Here is a 25658-nt window from a genome sequence, read left to right on the forward strand (position 1 = left end):
CCCAGCCTCTCCCTGAGGCCTATGGCACTCCTCCTTTAGAGTAAGCAGTCTACTGATCAGCACGGGAGAGTAAGCAGTCTAAGAACTTTCTTTTCTTCAGAAAGTTCTTTCTTCAGAAAGAGTTTCAAAGAACATGGTTACAGAATTAAACTTTGACTTTATTATATGCATGGAAGCTGATAAAATTTCGAATTCATGGAATTTAAAAATGTGTGGTACATAAAAGTTAATTTAATATTTGGTAAGAAAACTGAAAAAGAATTCTAAACATAGCAATGGTTCATTAAAATGTCCAAAATACTGGTTTTAGATGCTAAATATACACAAGGAGAACTGTATTTTTGGAAATAAACACTATTATTCTACAGAAAGGAAATCATAGAAAAGGTATTATTGCTCAAATAGGGCTTCCTATATTAAAACCACAATGATGCATTGGCACTATTCCAAAACATATTATGTTAGTACTCTAGTACTGCAAGTACCAACAAGCTACACCACCAGTAACAAGCTGCTCATAACCTTGACCTTGAAAACAAATGGCTGCTTGTGAAATAATATGACCAAACCAAGAGATGGTTCCTTACAAAACAAAACATAGGACTAAAAGCAAGCATAAGAAGAAAATAATATATCCTTATTGAGAACACTATTCCTTCATCACCACGGGTACTTCTTGTACATTAACCCTCAGAGATGTACACTTAAATACACTTAATTCTGAATAATACACTTAATAATTCCTAAATACATCTAGGAATGCAACAGATGACTAAATTGATGACTAATACAATTTAAAGACTTCAAAATGATAATAAGAGATCCCAAATTTGACAACAGATGACAGTAATACGCCAATAAACTGTGAAGTATCCATAAAATGTCTAGAGATTTCTTCATCTTTCATGACTCTCCTCTTAGCCCCTCTGTGTTCACAATTCATTTTCATCCATTTCTGTAGGAGAAGTGTTTTGGGTGGAACAGGATGAGTAAATGCCATACTCAGGTATGGGCTTCTGCAGTGGCCAGTTGTTTTCTTGCAAGAGTGATCTTGGAGACAAAATAAGTTGAGTCTCAAAAAATTCTAAGGACTCTCCATCTTCCTTCTCTATCAGGAACTGATACTCACCAAATCTGACCATGCACTTGTAAGGCAGGTCTATTTTATTTAGGTAGCACAGCTCCTTGTTGTCCACAAGCAGACTGGTCTTCTTACTCATATTTTTTATTTCAAAAGAGAGAACTGAACTATCAAACTTTTTAAACAGCTGCAGAGAAAACTGAACTCGGGAAACCTGTTTATCCTGAAAGGTATAATGACAGATGTTGGAATTTCGGCCAAATTTCACCACTTCGCTGGAGGGAAGTTTTTCTCGGTTATAAAACCTTATTGATTGGAATATTCCACTTTGCAGCTGGCCAGGATGGTAAACAGTTATCTGGAGACAAGTCATTGTCTCTTCTGTATCAGCATCTTCGAAACTGGTCATGATGTGTCTCAGAATCTGACCTGCCTGCAACAATCAAACCAGCATGTTAGTTCACTCCCATTTTTCAGGCATTGAAATCTTTAATTCTAATATTTTGATGAAAATCTTCTGATAGGTGATTTATTTAGACTTTAAGAAGACAATACATAGAATACTCAATTAACTAGCACATATGTGAAATTTTACAGCAAGTCCCATGAGATCTGGTGTATTACTTTTTTCCATCTCTATTTTTCACTTCTAGTTTGACAATAAAACCATACACACAATCTAGACAATAACAAGGAATGCTTGTCGATAATAAAGTGATTTGGCAGGGGCATAAAGAAACTTCAGTTCCTTTCTCATTTAAATAGAGTGACTCGGCCCAGAGAAAATATGACAGCTATATTTTAGAAATCAGGATAAATAATCCCCTTGGTTTGAATGCCCTCAGAGGATATACACATAAAGAAAACCTGCAGTTTATTAACTAAATTATAATTAGATGTATTATGAATCGTAAAACCTGATTAAAGAAATTTAAAAATTATAAACAAATAATCGCAACATTTATTCTTTACATGCTCACTTAGATTTCTAGTAGGTAAAGGGTTAAATATAATAAATGCTTAGCTACAATAGGAAAGCAAGCTAAGTGTCCATCAATAGATGAACAGGTAAAGATGTGGTATACACACACACACACACACACACACACGAATATTATGCAGCCATAAAAAGGAATGAGATTGTGCCATTTGTAACAACTAGGATGAACCTAGAAGGTATTATGCTAAATGAAATTAAGTCAGACTGAGAAAGACAAATACCATATGATTATACTCATTTGTGGAATCTAAAAACAAATCAATAGACAAATAAAAAGCAGAATATGACCTGCAAATACAGAGAACAAATTGATGATTGCCAGTGAGGAGAGTGGGTGTTGGGCAAAATGAGTGAAGAGACAGGCTTCCAGTTACAAAATGAGTAAATCACAGGAGTAAAAGGCACAGCATAGGGAATACAGTCAGTGATACTGTAATAGTGGTATATCGTGACAGATGGTGGCTACACTTGTGGTGAGCATTAAGTATAGAGAAGTGGAATCACTATGTTGTATACCTGAAACTAATGTAACAGTGTACATCAACTATACTAAAGAAAAAAAAATAGTAAGTGCTTTAAAAGTTTTATACCTGTAAAATTAGACATTACATAAGTCAGTCCTAATTATCATAGTCTGTACTCCTACTGGAATTATTTATCAATTATTCCTAATGACTGAACAAACTGTCATTAACCACATTCTGTCATTAAGAGTTAATAGCACCCCTCTAGAGCTCTTGGCCCTGTGGTGCCCTCCACCTACACTTGCCTACATGCACCTTTAATAATCAGTGGAGTAAAGTAGTATAACAGGATAGGAGAATTAATTACCAAAATCTTGGAGAGATTATTCTGACACAGAACTGCCATTTTTAAACTAATTTATTTTAAAAGAATTAAGTGGACACAATTTAAACTTTGATACAGCAAATAACGATTTTTAAAAAGAGTATCTTCACTCCACCCTAATCCTTCTAGAGTCAACCACTGTAAAAGCTGCTTTTATCCTTACAGAAATTTTCTTTATACAACAAGCATAACTATGTGTGTGCTCATAGACACAAACACCTATGTTTCTACACATAGAGAAAAATTTTTCTTACACAAACAGGAACATATTATATTTAGTTCTAGGCCTTGCATTCTTAAATTAATAATACAAATGGGTGATTTGTTTCCATATCCACACATATACATATACCTTATATTTGAAAGGCTACACAGAATTCCTTTAATCTAGCATGGTGATAAATTACACCAATAAAGTGAGGCTGAGTGTTCCCTGCATTCCTTAAAAACTGTTTAGGGTTTGGAAATCAAGAATCTTAAGTGAAGTTGAATTGTGGTTTTTGTTTGCTATCTATATTAGATGTTGGTATCAGAATTACTATGCTGGTTTAAAAAAAAACCAGAATGCTTTCTTTTTCTTTCTACACTTGCTGCTATTTATTTTTAAAATACAATCTTTCCTCCTGTTTTGCAGTTATGGGGCTATTTTTTTTCTTTTATTAAATTCTTTATTTAAATTCAATTTAGTTAACATATACTGTATTATTAGTTTCGGGGATAGAATTTAGTGATTCATCATTTCATATAACACCCGGTGCTCATTTACATCAAGTGCCCTCCTTAATGCCTATCACCTAATTATCCTTTCCCCCACCCACCTCCCCTCCAGGAACCCTTAGTTTGTTTCCTAGAATTCAGCGTTTCTTATGCCTCTCTATTTTTGCCTCCCTCTCTATTTTCATCTTATTTTTCCTTCCCTTCCCCTATGTTCATCTGTTTTGCTTCTTAAATTCCACATATGAATGAGTGCTAAAAATCAAACTCTCAATTTATTCAATTTTTCAATAAATGATATGGCTAAGCAAAATTTCTTTTTTATTGATTTGGAAATATATCTTTAATTTTAAATTTACTTGTCATATATTGTTTTTGGACATTATTACATCATATCACATTACCCAAGCAGACAGGACATGCCCAGCTATAAGCAGCAAAGTGAGAGGAACCATCAAAATCATGGGCCAAGGATGGTCAAAATTACTGTGAAACCAACACAGCGAGAATTAACACACAATGGGTAGAATTGTGATTTGAAGACACCTTAATTATGATAATAAAGTCACATTATTCAAGAAGCTGACAGCATTAAAGAGAATAATTATAACAAATCATCAGATGATACAATTAGTGGTTGACAAGAAAAGAATTAGCTGTTAACAAGTAAAGAACCAAAAAAGGAGGGGCAAGAATCTGTCAGTGATCTCAGCCTTGTCTAGGATACACTGCCATCATTCTAGTTCATTCTTGGACTTTGGACAATAACAGTTCCAAAAGGAGAACTGGATTAAAAACCATGGTGTATTCTGGATATAGTCTTTTGGTAACACCCAAATTTTGTTTTGTGTTCTTCCTATAACCAATTAGTTTAGAATTCATTCTTTTGAGCAAATCTACCACCAAGAAAAGTTTGCCCCACACAAGCTCTTATGCCTAATTCTCAGGGTAGATATATTATTCACTGCAAGGGGGAAAAAATAGGCATTCTTGTTTATCAATCAGTGGCTACAAGTGTCTTGGTGTGAATCAACTCTCAGGGTTTGACAAACTTTTGGGATCGTAATTGTGACTCTCCAAAAACACTGAGGTTGACTGTACTACTGTCAAATATTTGCTGCCCCTCCCTACCAGGCCTTGCTCCTTTAGAGAGATGATACTTCTTACTCCATTGACAACCATGTCAATGAAACATGAATGGAAGTGACACAGAAGCTTATTTCCAAGCAGAAGCTTTGAAAGCCACCGTGCAGTTCCACCAATCCTCTTGGCCTCTGCTACATTGGCAGTCCCCAAAAGCAGCTCAGCCTCCATCCCGGAGGGAAGGGCCAAAGACAGAGTCAAAAAGGACATGTAATATGAGCAAGAAATCAAACCTTTTTTTAAGTCATTTGTTCCTGAGCCCTAACATAGACTGGGCTGACAAGCATCCACCTATCCAACCAAGGTACGAATGACCTCAACCCTGACAGTTAACAGGGTTACTACTTAACTGTACGCCCTTCACGTGCCAGGTGCAGTGTTAGCCATTTCCACATATTGTCTCATCTTCAGAATAACCCTATGAATCGTCCTTCACAGAGGAGGGAGCTATGTCTCAGAGGGTTTAGCTAAGTAGCCCAGGTCACAAAGTCGGTATCAAAGGCAGGATTCAAACAGAAAAAAAAATACACCCTCTCTTACCCACAACAAATAACTGCTCTCTGTTGCCAGTTACTCCACAAGAGATAGCAGTTAATCTGTAAGAGGAGGGCCATGGAAGTGTACTAAAACCAGCAAGACACCAACCTAGAATCTGGTGTTGGGGAAGGAAATACACTGTTACTCCTGCCTCATAAGAGAAAGAGGCTCTGAAGCAGCAGGTTACTGTGAGTATTAGTTACCCCTAAGTCTGCATGTATGGATATTAGCATGGACCCAGTACTCACTAGCAATTGTGGTAGGTTGTTTGGGGAGCTCCAAAGTTGAATCAATCATGGTCTCTGATCTCAAGGAACTGAGAAAGTAATCTATTTGTTAATTTCTAGAGCTGCAAGTTCCCTCTACAAAGTGGCCTGAATCTCTGCCATTTCTGAGTGTCAGTAGAAAGACAGTAAAGACTGAAACTAACAAAAACCCTAAAATAAACTAAAATTGGTAGGGTTTTTTTTAAAGATTTTATTTATTTATTTGAGAGAGAGAGAACGAGTGAGAGAGAGAGAGCACGAGCAGGGGAAGGGGCAGAAGGAGTAAGAGAAGCAGTCGCCCTGCTGAGCAGGGAGCCCAATGCGGGACTTGATCCCGTGACCCTGGGATCATGACCTGAGGCAAAGGCAGACGCTTAAACTGCTTAACCGACTGAGCCACCCAGGTGCCCTGGTAGATCTTTAAAAAAAAAAAAAAAAAAATCACTAGTGTGCAAATGCTCAAAAGCAGCTTTTTGAAATGTCTGACATAAGTTATCAAAGATAGAAGAACAATGAGCTTATATAGCAGTAACAGTGGTTACCTCTGGAGAGGGAACCTGGGGTCAGGGGTGGAAAGGAGACTTTTCACTGCACATTCTATACCTTCGAAATTGTATACCATGTGTACTTAATATCTAATCAAACACTTAACAAATATTTTCTTTACAAAATTACAAACCATCTGATTTTTATGGAATTAAATGGAGGTGGAGATTAGCTAAGTATTAAAGGGGTAAACTATGATATCTGACATAAAAAAAAATTGTAAAACATGGTTCGCCTGGCTGGCTCACTCAGTAGAGCATGCAACTCCTGATCTCAGGGTTGTGAGTTCTAGCTCCACGATGGGTATAGAGCTTACTTAAAGAAAAAGTTGTAAAACACTGTGGTGATGTCTGATACACAATAATATCTACATTCACAAATGAACTACAATAAAGAGATAAATATATAGAAATGAAAATGAGCAAATGAGCCCTGCTATCAAGAACTTTATCACAGAAAGCATAATACAGAATGTGAGTGCTCCATTCTTGAGTGTCAGAAGAGTAAACCTCTCCTTTGCTGGACACCAGGAAGTAAGTACACACTTACCTGGGAGTCTTAGAGCTGGCAAGAGAAGGGTTAGACTCTGAGGTTGCCTTCTGACTCCTCTCAATGGAAATAAGGTGCTATGTGCAAAAATATGCTCTCTACACTTGCTCACACTCCCACCCCCCCCACCCCCACCCCCACACACACACCAGTTACCCCTCCCAAAGTTGGGCAAAGCCAGCAAAGAGACATACTGCCCTGACCTTGCAAAAAGGCTGTTTGGACCTCAACTGTCATGAACAAAAAGACGGATATTTTTGCTCAAAGGAGGAGCCAGGTGTCCAAGCAGTTTAACAGAAAGTTTGGTGCCCCTGGGTGGTCATGCATGCCAAGAGGATTCTCATGTTTTAAGTTTGTTTTTTAAGGTAAGATCTACTGAAATAATGGAGCTTGTTCTGGGCCTTGTGTTAAGGAAGGTATTCTAAAGGTTTACTTTCATCCCTCCTCAGCTCCCACCCTATGGATAATCTCAAGAGAAAGCATGTCTTTGCCTTGTTGCAAGCAGCCGTTTTTCAAAGGCTTTCTCCCTGACCAACAACCCAACACTGAGCTAACAGGAGGGAAGAGAAACTTGAAGCCTAGCAAAAGACAGGGTTATCCTCCTGACTAACGTCCCTCGCCGGTCATCACCCCCAGTGTGGCTTCGAAGACATCTGTGGACTCTACTACTGGTCAGCAGAATCAATTCTTAAATAATAGGTTTCGCAGAAGGAGTCGTGAAAACCAAAAAGAGCAAGAGGAAAACCTTAAGAGAGCTCACTTTTTCTTCCGAGATAGTGTCTTCTTTCTCCCACTCTACCTGATTAACCTGTACCCAGTCAGATCTGCACAGTCCAGCTTCCCGGTGGCTGTGGACATCCGCTATGAGGTAGAGCGTGGGTTCTGGGTTCCGGAGGATCGGGGAAATTCCTCCTTTCGATCTGAAAGCTGGGGAAAGTCCCAGAAAACAGCAGATTACTATATTTTCCTAATATATATAATTTTCCTGAGGCAAGGAGGGCAGGTCCAGAAGAACCCTCAGTAGAGAACCCGGAGCTCCAGGGAGCCCGAGACCCCGCAGGAAAGTCTCCTGGGGGACGCCGAGGGGGTTCACGCCCAATTGCTTTGTGAGCTACCCTTGATAAATGGAATTCTTTTGTGTTCTCTGATTAGGAAAAAAAAACAAACTGCAAAGCACGGAAATTTATAAAGAAAACACACCCCATCTCTGGTATTTCCTGTCAGTATTCCCCCCTCGCATTTATAAATATTCCTAAGGTTTATAAAGCTGGGGCCGTGCCGTATGTAATTGCTGGAGCGCGCCGTGGGTGTGACTCTGTACAGAGCACCGCGAAGGACTCCTTGACAAAGCTGCCCTCTCGGGGCGATAAACAGACAAGACACACTCCCCACTTCACCCCCAGCCCGCCGCCCGCCAGGTACCTCGGGGCCGGGGAGTCGGTGAGCTATCTTCCCAGAGCGGCTTCGCTTTCCGGGCTCCGCGCGAGACTAACGAAGGCCACCCCGCGGAAGCTGGGGTCGGGGGACCGGCACCGCCCACCGCCCTCAGCTACACGAGAAAGCGCCAGCCCGCCCCGCCGCAGCTCCTGGGGGAGGGAGAGGGCGGGTGTGAGCCAAGGGGGGCGGGGCCGAATTGGGGGGTGGAGGGAGGGCAGACGCGACCGAACCCGGGGAGCGGGCGGCTGCGATTCGCTGGTCCTCCGGCGCGCGCCGCAGGCAGTAGGTGTCTAGAGCCGGGTGGGAGTGAGACTACAGAAGGAGTAGAAGACAGAGAAGAGAGGAGGGAGGACCAAGCTAGCAGTGACTGAGGTCAAACTGGCCCACTTACTTCAGAGCTTGGAAATCTACCTGCCAGTTCTGGTAGGTGTCAGATGGAAGCCACTTATCTGTCTGCATTCTGACCCTGACTTGCAGGACACTTGCTCATTTGCAGGTCAGTTTCATTGACAATAAAATGACATTGATACATGCTGCTTTCCCATCTGATAAAGAGATACTGTGAGGGATTAAATTTTGACCTCTCAGAATTAGTCAGGTATAATCAGGAACCGTAAGCCTGGGGAAGGAAGAGTACAACTACATGTGAGGCCGATTCCTGTAAGGCTGCAATTTTGTTTGTTAATCACCAACATTTATCTCTTCTCTGGAGTGGAGATAGTGGGGGTGCATTATTTCTACCTATCACATGTCCTCCAAACCAAATAACTTAATCTTTCCCTTGTTGAATCTAAATTTTATCATACAGTACTTCTCACTGGTGTAATTTTTAGGAATAAAAAATTACTAAATTTCCTATTTTTTTACGAAAAAAGTAAAACAAAACCCAAAAGCCTCCCCCCTCCTTTAATATTTATACTTAAGTATTTACATGTAGTTAGTGCTTCTTCATTAATTTTTAAAATCCAAGAAATCACTAGCATCCTAACAAATAACATTTTATACTACTAATGAGGGATCAGAAGCTATACATTAGTTAATTTATAACACAATAATTTTTTTTCTCATTAAAAAAATAGAAAATATTGCCTTAGAGAAATGCCATACCTGGAGTAAGTTGTCCGTCTATCCTCTATCTCTAGTTTTCTCTTTATGTTTACCATAATTGTGCTGTCAACTAAGTACATAATTCTGGGGGAAAATTTCCAGAATAACATTCTGGCCGTTAACCCCATAGAAATATCACTATTCCTTGCTGTTTGTGGCCCTCAAGTTTATTATATAATTAATTATATGATATAATAAAAGGGTAAAGTTAGTCTTGAGATCATCTTGCTCCAACCCTGAAGTAACTTCAGAAGTATAACCCCTTCTGAACATAGGTTCCATGTGCATATTTTATGTAATCTAGGCTTAGATGGAAAGATTCTCTTTCCACTCTACTTATTTATCTTACTTTTTAGGATTTAAAAATATTCCATCTGCTTTCTGCCAGCACCTCACTGAATTTGTTCTTGTTAAAGCTATCTTTGACCTACTTGCCAAGCCAGTGGACACTTTTCTGTCCTCATCCTTTGTCACTTCTCCGCACCATTTAGTACTGTTGACCACTTCCACTTTGAAATGGAGCCCTAACATGAGTTTGTCTTTTGATAATAGATCAAAAACAATGTTCATTGTTTCTTACTCTTTTTCCTCAGCCCTCAGGGGACTGACTCTCCATCCTGACTTCATTGAAATAAGGCGTTTCCTTGCACTTTGTTTAAAAGAGGAAACTTCTCTGTAGTAATAAAACTCCCAGAATACCTCTACCAAAGCCATCCCTAAAGGGGTGTGTCTTATGGTGCAAAACTGCTGAAAGTCCCAGAGTTGAATTACACAATCAGATTCTGAAACAGTGACACTGTTTTCTTTTAAATTTCTACTTCCTGAAACCAAGGCTGTTTATGAGAAACAGTGTATTTCAGGGAGATTGTCCTAAAATTAACCTTTTTCAGAGTTAGATTTGCTGGCCTTAAAAGTGTTTATCCTCTTCTTCGAGACAAAGGTGAGTATCAGCCTTTAAATGACAAAACAGTAGATGTGGGTACAAAAGATGGCATAATGTGTAAGAAGGTATTTTTTTTGAACTGTGTGACCTTATTTCTACTTCCTGATCTTGTCTACGTTTAAATAACTTTAAAGCTCTAAGAATACTTGCACTTCTAAAAAATGGCACAGAAAGGGAGTGACGGTTGGGAAGGGGAAGGAACAGTAAACTTAGGTTACCGGGGAAAGGAGAAAAGGAACCTGTTTTTTAGAAGGTTTTAGGAACAACGTCCTTCTGTCAGGGAGCTTGCTATTGAACATCTGGCTTTGTCACTGAATTGAGATGTTTGATTAAAGCATTAAAAGAGGTGGGATTGGGGTGGCTGGGTGGCTCAGTGGGTTAAGCATCTGTCTTTAGCTCAGGTCATGATCTCAGGGTCCTGAGATCAAGCCCCACATCGGGATCCTTGCTCAGCGGGGCACCTGCTTCTCTCTCCCCCTCTGTTTGCCCCTCCCCCTGCTTGTGCTTGCTCTCTCCCTCTCTCTCTCTGTGTCAAATAAATAAATAAAATCTTAAAAAAAAAAAAAGAGGTGGTAAATTAAAAAAAAAAAGAGGTGGGATTACTTACATGAAAAATTAACCCTGGGACTTTTGCCTGGAGTACATAGGTAATCATAACAGAAACCATCACTTGTACGATGACCTCAGTGATTTTGCCAGGAAACAGGTAAGAGTGGAGAATTACTCTTTTCGTTTGGGAAGAACTGACAGGAATTCTGGGTGTGGTGAAGCATTATGTAGACAGAAAGCATCTAGAAAAATTAAATTCCTTCATGCTTTATTCAAAGAGTCCTTTCACTAACAAATTTTATCATTTGAAATTAGGGCTCTGAACTACTTTGGAAAGCCACAAATTATGAGCTTTAGAATAGTCTGGGACATGCAGGTTGGTGAGAGTGCAGGGGCAGGGTCAGAAAGGAGGGGATTTATGTCACAACACAATGGCACCTCTGAATTATTTGTTTCTTATCTCCCTCTGCCTTTTCTTTTCTTTTTACTTAGTGCAGCTAGTACTCTTATGAGAAGTAATCTCTACTTTTGGCTGATACCTCATTGTTAAGAACATTTTAAATTCCTTACACAAAATCACTGTTGCTGTTCAAGTCTATACATGATACTTTAGCATAGTCTCCACGCTCCTTTGTTTCTCCTCTTTCCTCCTTGGTCTCAAATACATTTTGAGTATTGAACTATATAGAGCATTTGTAATTATACCACAGAAGCTGTACACCCCTGTAGATGGGGTGTCAGCAGATTATATGTATGGTGAGCACAATTTTGGGTAGGGCTGGGTATAGGTTCACTTACCACCTGAGGGACACACAAGACCTAAACAAATGCCAAGTCAAGTCTTTATGTCCAGTGACCAGAATAATTTACTTCTCTCTTTACACCTCCCCCTCCAAACTCTGTCAACCTGCAGCCTCAAGAGAAAGAAAACACTTAAAAGTATTCTGGCAATAATTTACTCTCTACTTCAAATACCTTTTGAATCTGAGATGAAGGAATTCTCCAAGTTCTTCCCCAACAAGACACCAGAATTTGATAGTATCCTTCACTGGCATGAGTAATGTTAGGGTGGCTGGTGGGGGGCAGCAAAGAATTGCACAAAGAGTAGAGCAACAGGCAGGAGAGAGTTTATTCACTCTCCAAGGGAGGACAAGGGCCAGACATCAAGAGAGATGTCAGCCTGAGTTTCTGTTAGGTTGGGCTTTTTAAGGGGTTTTGAAGGATGTGAGAGGGTTGAAGGTGGGGGGGGGGGGGGGTGACATGACTCTTGGCCAGGTAGAACGGGAGGTGACAGGTTTCTCCAGGAGCTCTCTCCAGGGCTTGTCCAGGATGTGTGTTGTGATCAGGCCAGAGAAGAATATGTTTTGTAGTTGGGGTCTATTTTCTGAGAATAAAGGGTACCATAACCTAGAAAAACAAAGAGTGAGGGCCAGGTATAAACACCTGTGAGTTTGGTCTGTAAGGTTGGCTGGGGAGGGGGCTTTGAATAGATTCCTTTCAAGTAAGGAGCCAATAATTACTTTAAACTTATATGTGTGTGTGTGTGTGTGTGTGTGTGTGTGTGTGTGTGTGTGTGTATTTTAAAGCCATATGTAAATCATGATGGATGTTATAAAATCTCACATAAAATAATACTGTGTAGTGAGCACACCTGACATATTAAGCTCTAACAATCTCTCCTTAAATCCTATGTGATCTAAGTTTGGGTTTAGAACCTGGAATTTTCTTTAAGAATAAGTGTTCATTTCAAAATATTTCTGAAACTCCATGTTTCCTCCCATTCCAAAAGAATTTCACTGACCCCTTTCCCTGAACACGGTACACATACTACTTTTACTGTCCCTTAATCCATTTCAGATGATGATGGCTTTTTAGCATAAAATGCTCATTAAAAATGCTTTCCTGAAATTTTAAGCACCTATGTTTTGGAGAATTTTAATGGGAATGTGTATTCAAACTTTTGATATAAACCCATGCCATATTTTTGTTATTGTATCTGTTGCCTCTCTATATGGGGGAGTCTGTTTCTTGTTATTGACAACGACATCGATTTTTGCAGGATGTTGTGATTTCCTGTGTTTATAGAGTTCTGTGAGATAGACAAGTTTAAAAGTAAGAATATTTTCTGTTGCTATTATTCTTCTATGTCTAAGGAACAGAAAAAGATGATCATAGCTTTAATATCAGTTATATATTAATACAGTTTTCTCAAAGTATGGTGTACAAACTACTGATTTTAGGTGGCATGTGTCCAAACTTTGAAAATTTGAGTTTTATCCTTGGTTTAATGTGAATTAAAAATATAATTAGCTTGGGGCACCTAGGTGGCTCAGTCAGCTAAGCATTTGACTCTTGATTTCGGCTCAGGTAATGATCTCAGGGTCATGGGATCAAGCCTGGTGTCAGGCTCTGTGCTCAGGGCAGAGTCTGCTTGCGATTCTCTCTCTCCTTCTCCCTCTGCCCCTCCCCCTGCTTGCACGCACTCTCTCTAAATAAGTAAATAAATACATAAATATTTTTTAAGACCAAATAATTAGCTCATAAAATTTATGACTTCATGGATATTATTGCTCAGGAAGATGTTAAGTAAAAGGAAATTGAGGTGTTTACTACTGATTTTAAGGAAACAAGTAAATAAATACTCTTACAGGTAATATGCAGATATGGTAAAAATTGTGAAGGTGGAATGTAATTAGCTAAAGTTTTGGAAATATTGAACTACTGTGTTTGATAAGTGGATATTTTCTGAACCACTGCAGAAATTTGAACCTCACTGGTCCTTGGTTACACAGCTCAATTAATAATACAATCTGTTAAATTTCTTAATTATAGATGTACAAAATAGCTGATAAAAAATGCTTTATCATTTTATCATATATTCAGTCCTCATGAATTGCCATAAAATTGAAGGGATGTAGAAGGTAACCAATATTTTTTGAAATAAGAATCAGAGAGAGGATAGGGGCTCCTGGGTGGCTCAGTCAGTTGGGCAACCAACTCTTGATTTCAGCTCAGGTCTTGATCTCAGGGTCATGGGATAGGCCCGCAGCAGGCTCTGCACTCAGCGTGGAGCCTGCTTAGGATTCTCTCCCTCTCCCTCTGCCCCTTCCCTGACTCTCTCTCTGTCTCTCTCTCTAAAATAAATAAATCTAAAAAAAAATCATAGAGAGGATGAATCATCCCAGAATAAGCACTACAGTTCTATTCTGCCTGTTTTACCCAGACACTGATATCTTTGAAGGGCAGAGAGGGGTGGTGTGGGCTAAAGGGTAGGAGAGGAGGAGGGGACCATAAGCATCATCTAGGTCAAGGGTCATTAATGTATCATGAAGTGTGCCAATGGCCCTTAAAAAATAATCATATTGGTAATTTCTTTTAGGGACTCCATTCTAGGGAAGATACAATTCTTAATATGGAGAAAACTCACAAAGATGTTTATCAGATAACAACGAATTGTAAGCATTCTAACAAAAGGGGAAGGTTAAGCAAATTATAGTACAGTAGTCCCTCTTTTATCCATGGTTTTGCTTTCCATGGTTTCAGTTATCTGCAGTCAACCACCACCAGAAGCAGATGATCTTCCTTCTGACATTTCGTCACATGCCTGCATCATTCACCTGACTTCATCACCTCACATAGGTATTTTATCGGCTCACATCATCACAAGAAGAACGGTGAGTACAGTACAGGCATATCTCATTTTATTGTGATCACTTTATTGCACTTTATGGATACTGAGGTTTTTACGAACTGAAGGTTTGCGGCAACCCTGCATGGAGCAAGTCTGTCAGCGCTGTTTTCCCAACAACAGTTGCTCACTTCGTGTCTCAGTGTTACATTTTGGTAATTCTTCAATGTTTCAAACTTTGTCATTATTGTTATGTTTGCTATGGTGATCTGTCATGAGTGATTGCAACTTATTGAAAGCTCAGATGATGATTAGCATTTTCTAGCAATAAAGTATTTTTTCATTAAGGTACGTACATTTTTTAGACATAATGCTATTCCACACTTAATAGACTAAAGCATAGTGTAAACATAATTTTATATGCACTGGGAAACCAAAAAGTTCATTTGACTCGCTTTATTGCAATATTCACTTTATTGTGGTAGTCTAGACTGAACCTGAAATATCTTCAAAGTATGCCTGTGCAGGGGCGCCTGGGTGGCTCAGTCGTTAAGCATCTGCCTTTGGCTCAGGTATGATCCCAGGGTCCTGGGATGGAGCCCCGCGTCGGGCTCCCTGCTCAGCGGAGAGCCTGCTTCTCCCGTTCCTCTGATTTGTGCTCTCTCTCTCTCTCACTATCTCTGTCACTATTTCTGTCTCTCTCTCTCTCTCAAAAAAAAAAAAAAACAAACAGGTATGCCGGTACAATAAGGTATTTAGAGAGAGAGATATCACATTCACATGTTTTATTACAGTATATTGTTATAACTGTTTTATTTTATTTTATTATTATTGTTGCTAATCTCTTCCTGTGCCTAATTTATAAATTAAACTTTATGTATGTATATATAGGAAAAAATATGGTATATATAGGGTTCAATATGGCTTCAGGCATCCATGGTCTTGGAATGTATCCCCCAAGGATTAGGGAGGAGGGCCTACTGTATATCTGTAAGACAAGATGAAGAATAGTACCAGCATAGAAAATGCTGAGTGAAAAACAGAGTCAGGGTCAATTAACTATTATACTTACAACTACGCATTACATATATAAAATATAGATATAGAAAGATATAAATTCACAAATACTCTAAAAGTGGTTGTTGTCTTACAGTGATAGATTAATTGTTCCTTTTCCTTTTCTCTATGTCTGTATATGTAATGTATTTTTATATTGACTTTTTATATTACTATATAACATACTTATATTACTTCTTGACAAAACTAATAGAATCTGTTAAATAAAACTATGCTGCTGTCTAGTAAATACAACTGTGCAGTCTTTGGAAGATAAATCTTACCTTTTCTTTATTTGGCATACAAATAACTAGGTATTTGAAAACGAGAGGATTGAGTCTCAGTGCTAGAGTGAATGGGCATAGCAGAGTCAGAGAACATAGACAGAAATACCAATTGAAACACTTACACTCAGTTGATTTTTCTTGCATTGATTGCTTCAGTCTCAATCATGGTTTTTACTGCAGTCAACTTATTCTTTTGTTTTGAAGAAAGGAAAAAAGGAGGGGAAGAGGAATGGGAACTTTACATGATATGTATGCTAATAGTTTCCTAATTAGTTTCTCATTCTTTTGGATTCCCATAACCTGGATTCATACATTTATGTCTATACATGTTGTACTTAACATTCATTTTTGCCGTTCTTTGCATATACTCCTATTGCACCTCAAAGTATATTGTGTCATCGGCTTGCCCGAAAACTTTGCTTAGAATCTTAACCTTAGCACATCTAGTTACTGTGATACATTCCCCATTAGTGCACTGTAACCACTGAAAAATATGCAAAATTTTCAACAAAAGTCTTGTCCGTTCATAAGTGTTTTTCTTTTCTATAAAAAAAAAATGCTTAGATCCTCATCACATGTCCTTTTATTTGACCACTTCTTCAAAATAACTTAATCTCTGATTATAGTTTGGATGCTGCAGGTCATCATTTTCCAAGATAACCATATTCCTACCCAGACATTTGCTTCCCTAAATCCTGCCCCAAGTTATTGTGAGGGATAATAAAATGTGAGTGAATAGCATCTCTTCTGAGATATTACTCAATCAGGTCTGATTCACATCTCCAAAAGTTGCTGGTTCTTTAATAAGAAACATTTGAAGCCCTTTGAGCCCAGATTCCCTGCCACCCCATATCTCCCCTCTTCCCCAGTGGGCAAGAGAAACGGGTAGGAGGACACCAGGAACTAGGTGGAGCTTCTAAAGGCACCACCTACCACGCAGCTGAGAAGCAGACAGAAACACCCCTACCCAGTTAATTTCAGGCTGCAGGCTCCAGCCTCTTAATGTTGATGTGGCAAAGCATTCATCTTTGTAGCTCTCCTTGGGGACTTCTTGAGACATATTCTTTAAATATATTTCCACTCAATAAAATGACCTCTCATTACTTTATTCAGATCCAAAGGTCACTTTTTAGACTTCATTTTTCTTTCTCTTTGCAATTTTGACACTGTTGACTTCTGCAAATTTTCTTTTTTGGTTTCCATATCACTGTGCATTTCTGACTTTTCTCCTACTTCTCTGGCTGCACTTCACTTTTATATTCTCTTTCTCTGCCCGCATCAGATACTACATTGTGCTCTCTGCCTCCTCTCTCTTCTGCTGCGTCTTCACATTGGATGAATGCCTGTTGCTGCACTTATACCGGTTTATATTAAAGGCCCCGTGGTTCTTCTTCCAGAGCTCTGGAATCTTACATCCAAGTGTAAACCTCTATTACTAAATATCTCTATTCTGCATCCCACAGGCATTTCACATCGAAAATTTTCAACCCTGGGCTCATTTACCACCTCCATCAGTATTTTTTATATTGATATCTGGCACTAAAAGCCATGTACTTGCTCAAGCTAAACATTTGGGCTCTCCTAGACCCCTTATTTCTTTACCAACAATATCTAATCAATTTTGAAGTGAAATTGATTCCATTTCTTAAATACCTTTGGAAACTACCCATATCTACCTATTCTTGGTACAGGCCCTCAAGCTCTCACAGCATGTCCTGATCTCCTTAGCCTCTAGCCTTTGTCCTGTTGGATTAGATATTTCCTAGGACCCAGAGCATTCTTCTACCCCAGAACTTTTTTGCAGTAACCATTTTTTAAAACTAAGACTATATCTTTTATCTCTGAATTCCCATTACCAAGCCCAATGCATGACACGTTATAGATACCCAATATGGATTTGCTAAGTAAGTAAAATTTAATGGATTCCTACTTTTCTGCCCTATTTCTTTTGTTTAAATGAGACTTACCACAGCTTAAAGTTCCCTGGCTTACAAAGACATAATTTTTTCCCAGAATTAAATAAAAAAATAAATCCATCAACTCATCACTTGAAGAATCGCATCCACTTTTCCATACATATATAATGATATCTACTCAACTAGACACAGTAGAAGGTTGAGACATTTGAGAGGTTTTGGACCCTGCCAAATGTGTCTTCTAATTTGGTATTGTTAAAAGAAAATCCAACAATCACTCTTTTGAGTGAGATGACATACTTGCCAGACGAGATTCTCCTCATCTGTGTCTACAGTAGCTGCCGATGTGTCTGCCCTTCGAGGACGTTCTGGCCCTACTCCAGGCTCTTCCATCCTGCTGTATTTGCATCATGCCTATCCTAGACACGATAGAGAGATCTTTTCCTAGGATAAGTTGTGATAAAGATTAACACTCACTGATGAAGGTTGGCTACTGGGATTAGTCATTTTGTGTTAGGTGAGATGTGGAGGGGGAGGCAGAGTGATGAGAATGTCTAGCTCCAAAGTAAGGCTGAAAGAAAAACAGAAGATAATACACGCAGAAAGCATCCCTAAGTTAACCATAAGACATGAGTGAAAGGAAGTGCAACTAAAATATGTACAGTGTCACAATGTTTTGTTAAATCACTTCTGACTACACCTCAATTGAGAGGCAAAAATCAAACTGCTCAATAATCATCGAGGAATACTTAGTTAAATTTTGAAAGCTTATACTTTAAAAAACTTTATTATAAATATGAAAATATATGTACATATAATAAAAAACTTATATAAACATTTAACTTTGCAGAGAAACAATGATATCAAAATGTTTATAGTGCTTATTTCTTAGTGGGACTTTGGGTAATTCTTATTTTCTTTTTTACCATATTTTTTCTCCAAATTTTTAAATAACACCATTTTGCGCTCATTATAATGAAATGTTTCAAAAATCTAGATCTTTAAAAATACTTCAGAGGGCTGCCTGGGTGGCTCAAATGGTTAAAAATACATCAGAGACCACTGTGGTACAATCTTCAAGGTTTTCATGACAAATAATTCTTAATGGAGCCCACTAGAAGACATCCAGTAGGCTGTGATTACCCTCACTTGCAAGCCAGAAGCCACCGTGTATGAAAAAGGAAGTTATAGTGAAAGAAAAGAAAAGCACTAATTATTATGAACATAGATTTCAGAAGTCTTACAGTATCTCAACACAGTCATTCCCCAAATCACAGTTGTCAAAAGAAAAGCTTTTTAGACCACAGCTGTACATGAGATCAGGGGACCATGGTTATATTCTTTCCCTCAGTGTTGTTCAGCCGTGTAAATGTTGGATTTAACTAGAGTTGTGATTTTGACATGCACATATTCAAAACAAGGGAGTCAAAGGTGTATGCATGTGCTGATTATCATGGTTGACCATGGAAATTAAACTGGGTAAAGGGAGGAGAGAGGACCTCAAGGGAGTGTGGGTCCATAGAAAGGTGTTTGGATCAATGGATTATATAGGTCCCAGTGGGATTTTAGGTTTGTTGGATTTGGGAGAATAAAAGGGGACAAGATGGATGGTAGTGGACAGAAAGTGGGATACATGAATTTGAGAGTATGAAAGAGTTGTTGTTTTTGTTAATAACAAAGTCTAGGCAGTATGACCTTGAAAGTGAATGCCTGAGATTGAGTGAAGGACAAGATCTTCAGAAGAAAGGATTTCAAGAAACCAAGAGTCCCTGATCACTAAATAACTATTGAAATCTCCAAGAATAGGGGTTGTTTAGAGAGAGTAACAGGATCTAAATGCAGGATCTAAAATGTCCTAGGAGCTGGCAGATGACATTAACAATGAGGGGCAGAGGGTGATGACATAAGATTCAAAGATTGGGAAAAGGGTATACAGATTAAACAAGGAAGACAAAAGCAAGGTCCAAAAATGGCAATGATGAGGAGGCTGGTCATTTAGAACAAGTGGTTCTGAGGCTTAGGAGCATAAGTTGCCCCTTGAGAGATTTTTCAAGGTAGTTGAAAATGTAAAGCACTATGAAATGTAATGTATTGCTATTTCTAGCATATGAAAAAGTAGTAGTTATTGCGAACTCTTTTAGCAAAATATTTATATAAATAACCAGGGGGATTTCCTCTCTCTGGCAATCCCCAAAAGCAATAAATAGATTTTTTTTAAGTCACTGAGTGGAAGTTCAGAACTTCAGGACAAGATATCATTCAGAAAAGCTTTTAAGCAAAGTCTCTTTATTTTCTGCATAACAAAACTGTCAGATATTACCACCCCTGATAATTTAGACCTCTGATACTGCGGTTTCTAAAACGTCTAAGGAGAGATTTGAAAACCCTACCTACCTCTATTTAAGGGGATGGGAGGAGAGATTTGTCCCCTGTTAAGCACTTTGGACAGGATCTGGTCTTCCTTGATTGACATTTTCCTCCATGTGTTTCTAAAGTGATGGACAGTGATGACCAATTGTAACTTCTCCACTCTCCTTTGGGACTCAGGAATGTGAGTTTCCTCTGTTCTCTTACCTGGATGTTTCAAGTAGCAATCATGCAACAATGCCTATGTATGACATAATGCAGGAAATAAAGGGTAGAGATTATTCCTTATTCTATCCATTCTCTTCTTATAATAAAGTCCTCTGTGTTTAATATTTTTTTAAACTAGAAAGTTCTAAATTAGAAATGGATCAAAATCTATGAACACCAATTTTGGGTGTTTTCACATGAAGCTTTTGAATTAATTTCTTTTCCTAATTATATAGCTACACATAGTCATTATAGAGGTGAAAAGAAGGGGAAAATAATTGAAAAGTATTACTGAGAGCCAAGACTCTTAGTATTTTTGCATATTTTTTTCTGATTATGTTTCAGTCATTTTTAAAAATTGTGGTGAGGTGCACATAAAATTTGCCATCATAATCATTTTAAGTATAAAGTGGTACTAATTTAAATTCACACTGTTGTGCCTCCATCACTCCCATCTATCCATAGAATTCTTTTCATTTTGCAAGACTGAAACTCTGTACCATCAAACAATAACTTCTCATTCCTCCCTTCCCTCTCCCCTTGCAATCACCATTCTACTTTCTGTCCCTACGAATTTGACAACTCGAGGTACCTCATGTGAGTAGAATCATGCAGTATTTGTCTTTTAGTGACTGACTTATTTCACTTTGTATAAAGTCCTCAAATAGCATTTGTCAAAATTCCCTTTTTAAGGCTGAATAATATTGCATTGTATGTTTATACCACATTTTGTTTATTCATCTGTTGATGGATGCCTAAGTTCCTTCCACTTTTTGGCTACTATAAATAGTGCTGTTATGACCATGGTCTACAAATATCTCTGCAAGTTTCTGCTTACCGTTATTTTGGATATTTTCTCAGAAGTGGGATTCCTGGATCATATGATAATTCTATTTTTAATTTTTTGAGGAAATACCACGTGTTCCATAGCAGCTGTACTATTTTATATTCTCACCAACAGTGTGCTAAGATTCCAATTTTTCCACATCCTGGCCAATACTTTTTAATTTTGTTTTCTTTTTTTTTTTTTTTCCACAGTAGCCATCCTAGTGGGTGTGAAGTGGTTTCTCATTGTGATTTTTTATTTGCATTCCCTAATTATTAGTGATGTTGAGCATCTTTTCATGTGCTTATTGACCATTTGTATATCTTCTTTTGACAAATGTCTATTCAAGTCCTTTGCTATTTTCTAAATTATATTGTTTGTATTTTTATTGTTGAGTGGTAGGAATTCTTTATATGTTCTGGATATTAACTCCTTATCAGCTATATGCTTGGCAAACATTTTTTCCATTCCATGGATTTCCTTTTCACTCTGTTTAATATGACCTTTGATGCACAGAAGTTTTTAAATTTATGTAGTCCAATTTATTTGGGTTTTTGTTTGTTTGTTTGTTTGTTATCTGTGCCTTTGAGATCATACCCAAGAAATCGCTGCAAAATTCAGTATCCTAAAGATTTTCACCTGTTTTCTTCCAAGACTTTTATAGTTTTAGGCTCTATGTTTTTGAGTTAGTTTTTGCTTATGGTGTAAGGTAAGGGTCCAACTTTATTCTTTTGCACATGGATATCCAGTTTTTCCAATGTCATTTATTGAAAAGATTGTCTTTTCCCCCATCGAATGGTCTTGACATCCTTGTCAAAAATCATTTGACCATATATGTGAAGGTTTATTTCTGGGCTCTCTGTGCGACTTTATTGGTCTGGATGTCCGTCTTTATGCCAGTATCACACTGTTTTGATAAGTGTAGCTTTGTAGAAAGTTTTAGAATTAGGAAGTGCGAGATCTCCAACTTTGTTCTTCTTTTTCAAGATTGCTTAGGCTATTTGGATTTTATGAGATTTCATATGAATTTTAGGATGGATTTTTTTCTATTTCTGGAAAAAACATCATTGATCTTCATTGACTTTTTTTTTTAACATAGCAGTTATCACACTTTGTGAACAACATTATATTCTGCCTTTCTTCCTTAACATTATATTTATCTTATTAAAAATAAACATTACTTCTTGGGGCACCTGGGTGGCTTAGTCAGTTAAGTAACCGACTCTTGATTTCGTCGACTCAATCATGATCGATCTCAGGGCGGTGAGATCAAGCCCCATGTCTGGCTCTGCACTGGGTGTGGAGTCTGCTTAGGATTCTGTCTCTCCTTCTCCCTCTGCCTCTCCCTCTCTAAAAAAATAAAAATAAATAAAAATAAATAAATAAACATAACTTATTTTAATTTAAACACTTCATAAACATACTTTACAATGACTACATAAAGGAAAACGTACAAATGGAAGTATAACTGAAAGATTAGAAAATTTTTTACCTCAAATTATGTGACTTGGGTATACTTTAGATACTATAAACATAAAAATGAGAAAAATTTGATTCAAGATTGTAATTCTTACATTATTTTTGACCAACTACAATTCTGGAATTCATTTATTTACTCAGCAACATTACTGAGTCTTTATAGTTTTTGAAGCCCTGAAAACCTAGATATAAAGTAGATCTGATCTTCAACCCTCAGGGAAAGGGAACAAATACTAGAATTTAGTGAAAATCTAGTATGTGTCATGAGTTTTCACTTTCTATTTTAATGTTTGCATTAATCTTTTTTTAAAAATTTTTTTAAAGATTTTATTTATTTGTCAGAGAGAGAGAGCACGCACACACAAGTAGGGGGAGCAGCAGAGAGAGAAGCAGGCTCCCCGCTGAGCAAGGAGCCTGACGCCGGGCTCCATCCCAGGACCTGAGCCGAAGGCAGATGCTTAACCAACTGAGCCACCCAGGTGCCCCATTGTTTGCATTAATCTTATGGGGAAGTGATGTTAACCCCATTTAGAAATGGGAAAATAACATTCATTTCAGAAAGGCTGAAACCACCTGTCGGAGGTGACACAGAGAGTGAGTGGGAGGGCTGGGATACAGCTCAGGGCTGACTGCTTCCAAAGCTTCTGCCCTTTTCACTCTCCCGAGTTGCCTTTTGGCACTTATGACCTAGGACAAGAGACAATACATATAGCTAAGTGTAACATGAGCAAAACACTGTTATAGCAATATTGTGCTGGAAAAGAGTCAACCAAGGCTTTAGAGAATTTAAGACTTGCACACTGAGAATTTCGTTAGCTACAATGGGGAGGGCAGCATTCGTGGATTCATCCATTCACAAACCTGCATTGAGCTTCTACTGTGTGCCAGTCACACAGCTAGCTCCAGCTGTGCCCTGAAGATCTGAAAGAGAGTGAGCGTGACACTGACCACCCTCAGGAGTCAGTCTCTCGGGAGACAGGGAAGTAACTGATGAATGACGGAGCCCTGTGCCAAGCTCCGCCACGGAGTCGAATGCAGAGTGCTGGGGACAGGCTTCCGTGTACTAAAAGCAAGTGCACAGTGGCAGAGCCTGTGCGGTACGGCAGGTATGCTGAGCACAACAGACTGGACTCTCCATGCCAAGTTCAGATGCCTGCACTTCATCCGATAGGCAACAGCAAGCCAGCAGACATTTTTAAGCAGGGGAGTGACAAGGTTAAGTCTGCTTTTAAGAAGCTACCTGGCAGTGTGTGAAGTACAGAGTGTGGAAACGTGGGAAGAGACAGGGGCCAGGAAAACCAGTCTGGAGTCTAAGGGTGCCAACTAGAGATGGAGAGGACCCGGTACAGGCAACAACAGAAGAGACTGACAGAGTAGGGACCATATTTACAAGAAGAAGATGGCAGAATTCAGGGACCGTAGGATGTATAGCGAGAATAAGTTAGGAGTCAAGAGAACAGCATAAACAAAAGCTTCAGGTCATACATATGTTCAGAACCACTGCATTGTTTACAAGTGAAGGACTCGTTCAGCATTTCATAAGTAGTTAATGAATGCTCTTTGAAGATTTTATTTATCTATTTGACAGAGAGAGACACAGCAAGAGAGGGAACACAAGCAGGGGGAGTGGGAGAGGGAGAAGCAGGCTCCCCGCAGAGCAGGGAGCCCCATGCGGGGCTCGATCCCAGGACCCCGGGATCATGACCTGAGCCGAAGGCAGACGCTTAACGACTGAGCCACCCAGGCGCCCCGGTAATGAATGCTCTTTGAATTATCAGTATTCCTTTTATATATTTAGTCATTCTAAAATACTCTAATAGTGGGGCACCTGGGTGGCTCAGTCATTAAACGTCTGCCTTCGGCTCAGATCATGATCCCAGGGTCCTGGGATCGAGCCCTGCATCAGGGTCCCTACTCAGTGGGAAGCCTGCTTCTCCCTCTCCCACTCCCCCTGCTTGTGTTCCCTCTCTCACTGTGTCTCTCTCTGTCAAATAAATAAATAAAATCTTTAAAAAAAAGAAAAGTCTTTAAAAAAATAAAATAATAGTTTAATAGATTTTTTTCTCCCAAGCAGTTTACACATAGCCTGCTACGTTATTTATTCTTTTAATTCTGTTAGCAAAGTCTTCCTACATAGATAGTATAAGTGAAATTTTTGTCGTTGTTATATTGAAACATAGATTTTGAGAAAATGGATTAGTGAATTTTTTTTCTATAATGAAATTCAAAAGATTAATGGACTTTTTTTCTGAAATGGGGTTCAGAAAAGGTTATTGGTCAGGTAAATAATATGCAACACTATTTTAATGTTTCACAAAAGTTTTCCATTTTCTTAGGTCATTACTAAGTCTTGTAATTTATTTGGTTCTTTTTTGTTCTGTAGTGCCACATTTATTTTCATTAATAAGCAAAATATACATCTGGTTAAAAGTGGAATCTCTTGTGCCTGTGCTGTTATGTGTGACCAGATGAGGGCGGCAGTGAGGCACTAGAAAGAAGGAACAGGCCCTTAAATTGCAGAGACACTTAAGACCATCCTGTAAATGCCCTAAACATCTGTTGGGGCTGACATCTTAATTAATTGATTCATTTTCTGAGCTAGAGACTATGACATAAACATTGTCACAGAATTTTCAGAACATCAAATGATGTCCTTATAATGCAATAGAGTAATAAATTTGTGGGAATTTCTTTTAAGATTGATGACCATTAACACAGATGTATTCTGAAAATATTACATCAGTCTGAAGGGAAAAGATTAGAGGAAGGATTAAAAGTAAACATGTTGTTTCTTGTTAAAGAGTGTAGGCAGGGAATTTAATAGTTTACAAAGACAATAAAAGGAATCTTTTCTTTTTTTTTTTTTTTTTAAGATTTTATTTATTTATTTGGCAGAGAGAGACACAGTGAGAAAGGGAACACAAGCAGGGGGAGTGGGAGAGGGAGAAGCAGGCTTCCCTCAGAGCAGGAAGGGCTCGATTCCAGGACCCTGAGATCATGACCTGAACCGAAGGCAGACGCTTAACGACTGAGCCACCCAGACACCCTGGAATCTTATTTTCTTTGAACATTGCAGATACTCCTGAAATAAAAAGAAAAATTTCCAATTTATCAAATATATAGTAAGCAAAGCTTAGGATTAAGCAACTAAGAGAGGTTGCCCAGATTCAG

The 25658-nt window shown here is 38.5% G+C and overlaps 2 protein-coding genes across 16 annotated transcripts in view; one reads left to right on the forward strand and one right to left on the reverse strand.

Annotated features, from left to right (window-relative positions):
* Positions 1 to 137: 137 nt before the first annotated feature.
* TIFA (TRAF interacting protein with forkhead associated domain) lies at positions 138 to 8264 on the reverse strand. Of its 3 annotated transcripts, none has more exons than XM_036105301.2 (3): positions 8108 to 8264; positions 7446 to 7605; positions 138 to 1514 (listed from the first exon to the last, which is right to left on the reverse strand). In XM_036105301.2, the coding sequence occupies exon 3, from the start codon at positions 1488 to 1490 to the stop codon at positions 933 to 935; it is 558 nt and encodes a 185-aa protein (XP_035961194.1). In that variant the 5' UTR covers positions 1491 to 1514; positions 7446 to 7605; positions 8108 to 8264; the 3' UTR covers positions 138 to 932. The 3 variants fall into 3 exon arrangements, with proteins under 3 accessions (XP_035961194.1, XP_035961193.1, XP_035961197.1); XM_036105300.2 differs by having other exon boundaries at positions 7446 to 7612; XM_036105304.2 differs by lacking the exon at positions 7446 to 7605.
* Positions 8265 to 8401: 137 nt separating this feature from the next.
* ALPK1 (alpha kinase 1) overlaps positions 8402 to 25658 on the forward strand; it is a 125365-nt gene continuing 108108 nt past the window's right edge. For 10 of the 13 annotated variants that reach the window (XR_013446437.1, XR_013446438.1, XM_078069083.1 and 7 more), the window contains exons 1-2: positions 10016 to 10169; positions 14265 to 14395. The gene's annotated coding sequence lies outside the window, so the exon portion shown is untranslated. Of the gene's footprint in view, positions 8619 to 10015; positions 10170 to 10819; positions 10879 to 14100; positions 14177 to 14264; positions 14396 to 25658 lie in introns of those variants that run through there. The other 3 variants (XM_078069081.1, XM_078069080.1, XM_078069082.1) reach the window with 3 other exon arrangements.

The sequence above is a fragment of the Halichoerus grypus genome, chromosome 3 (genome assembly GCF_964656455.1).
Source record: "Halichoerus grypus chromosome 3, mHalGry1.hap1.1, whole genome shotgun sequence".
In the NCBI taxonomy this organism is placed as follows: Eukaryota; Metazoa; Chordata; class Mammalia; order Carnivora; family Phocidae; genus Halichoerus; species Halichoerus grypus.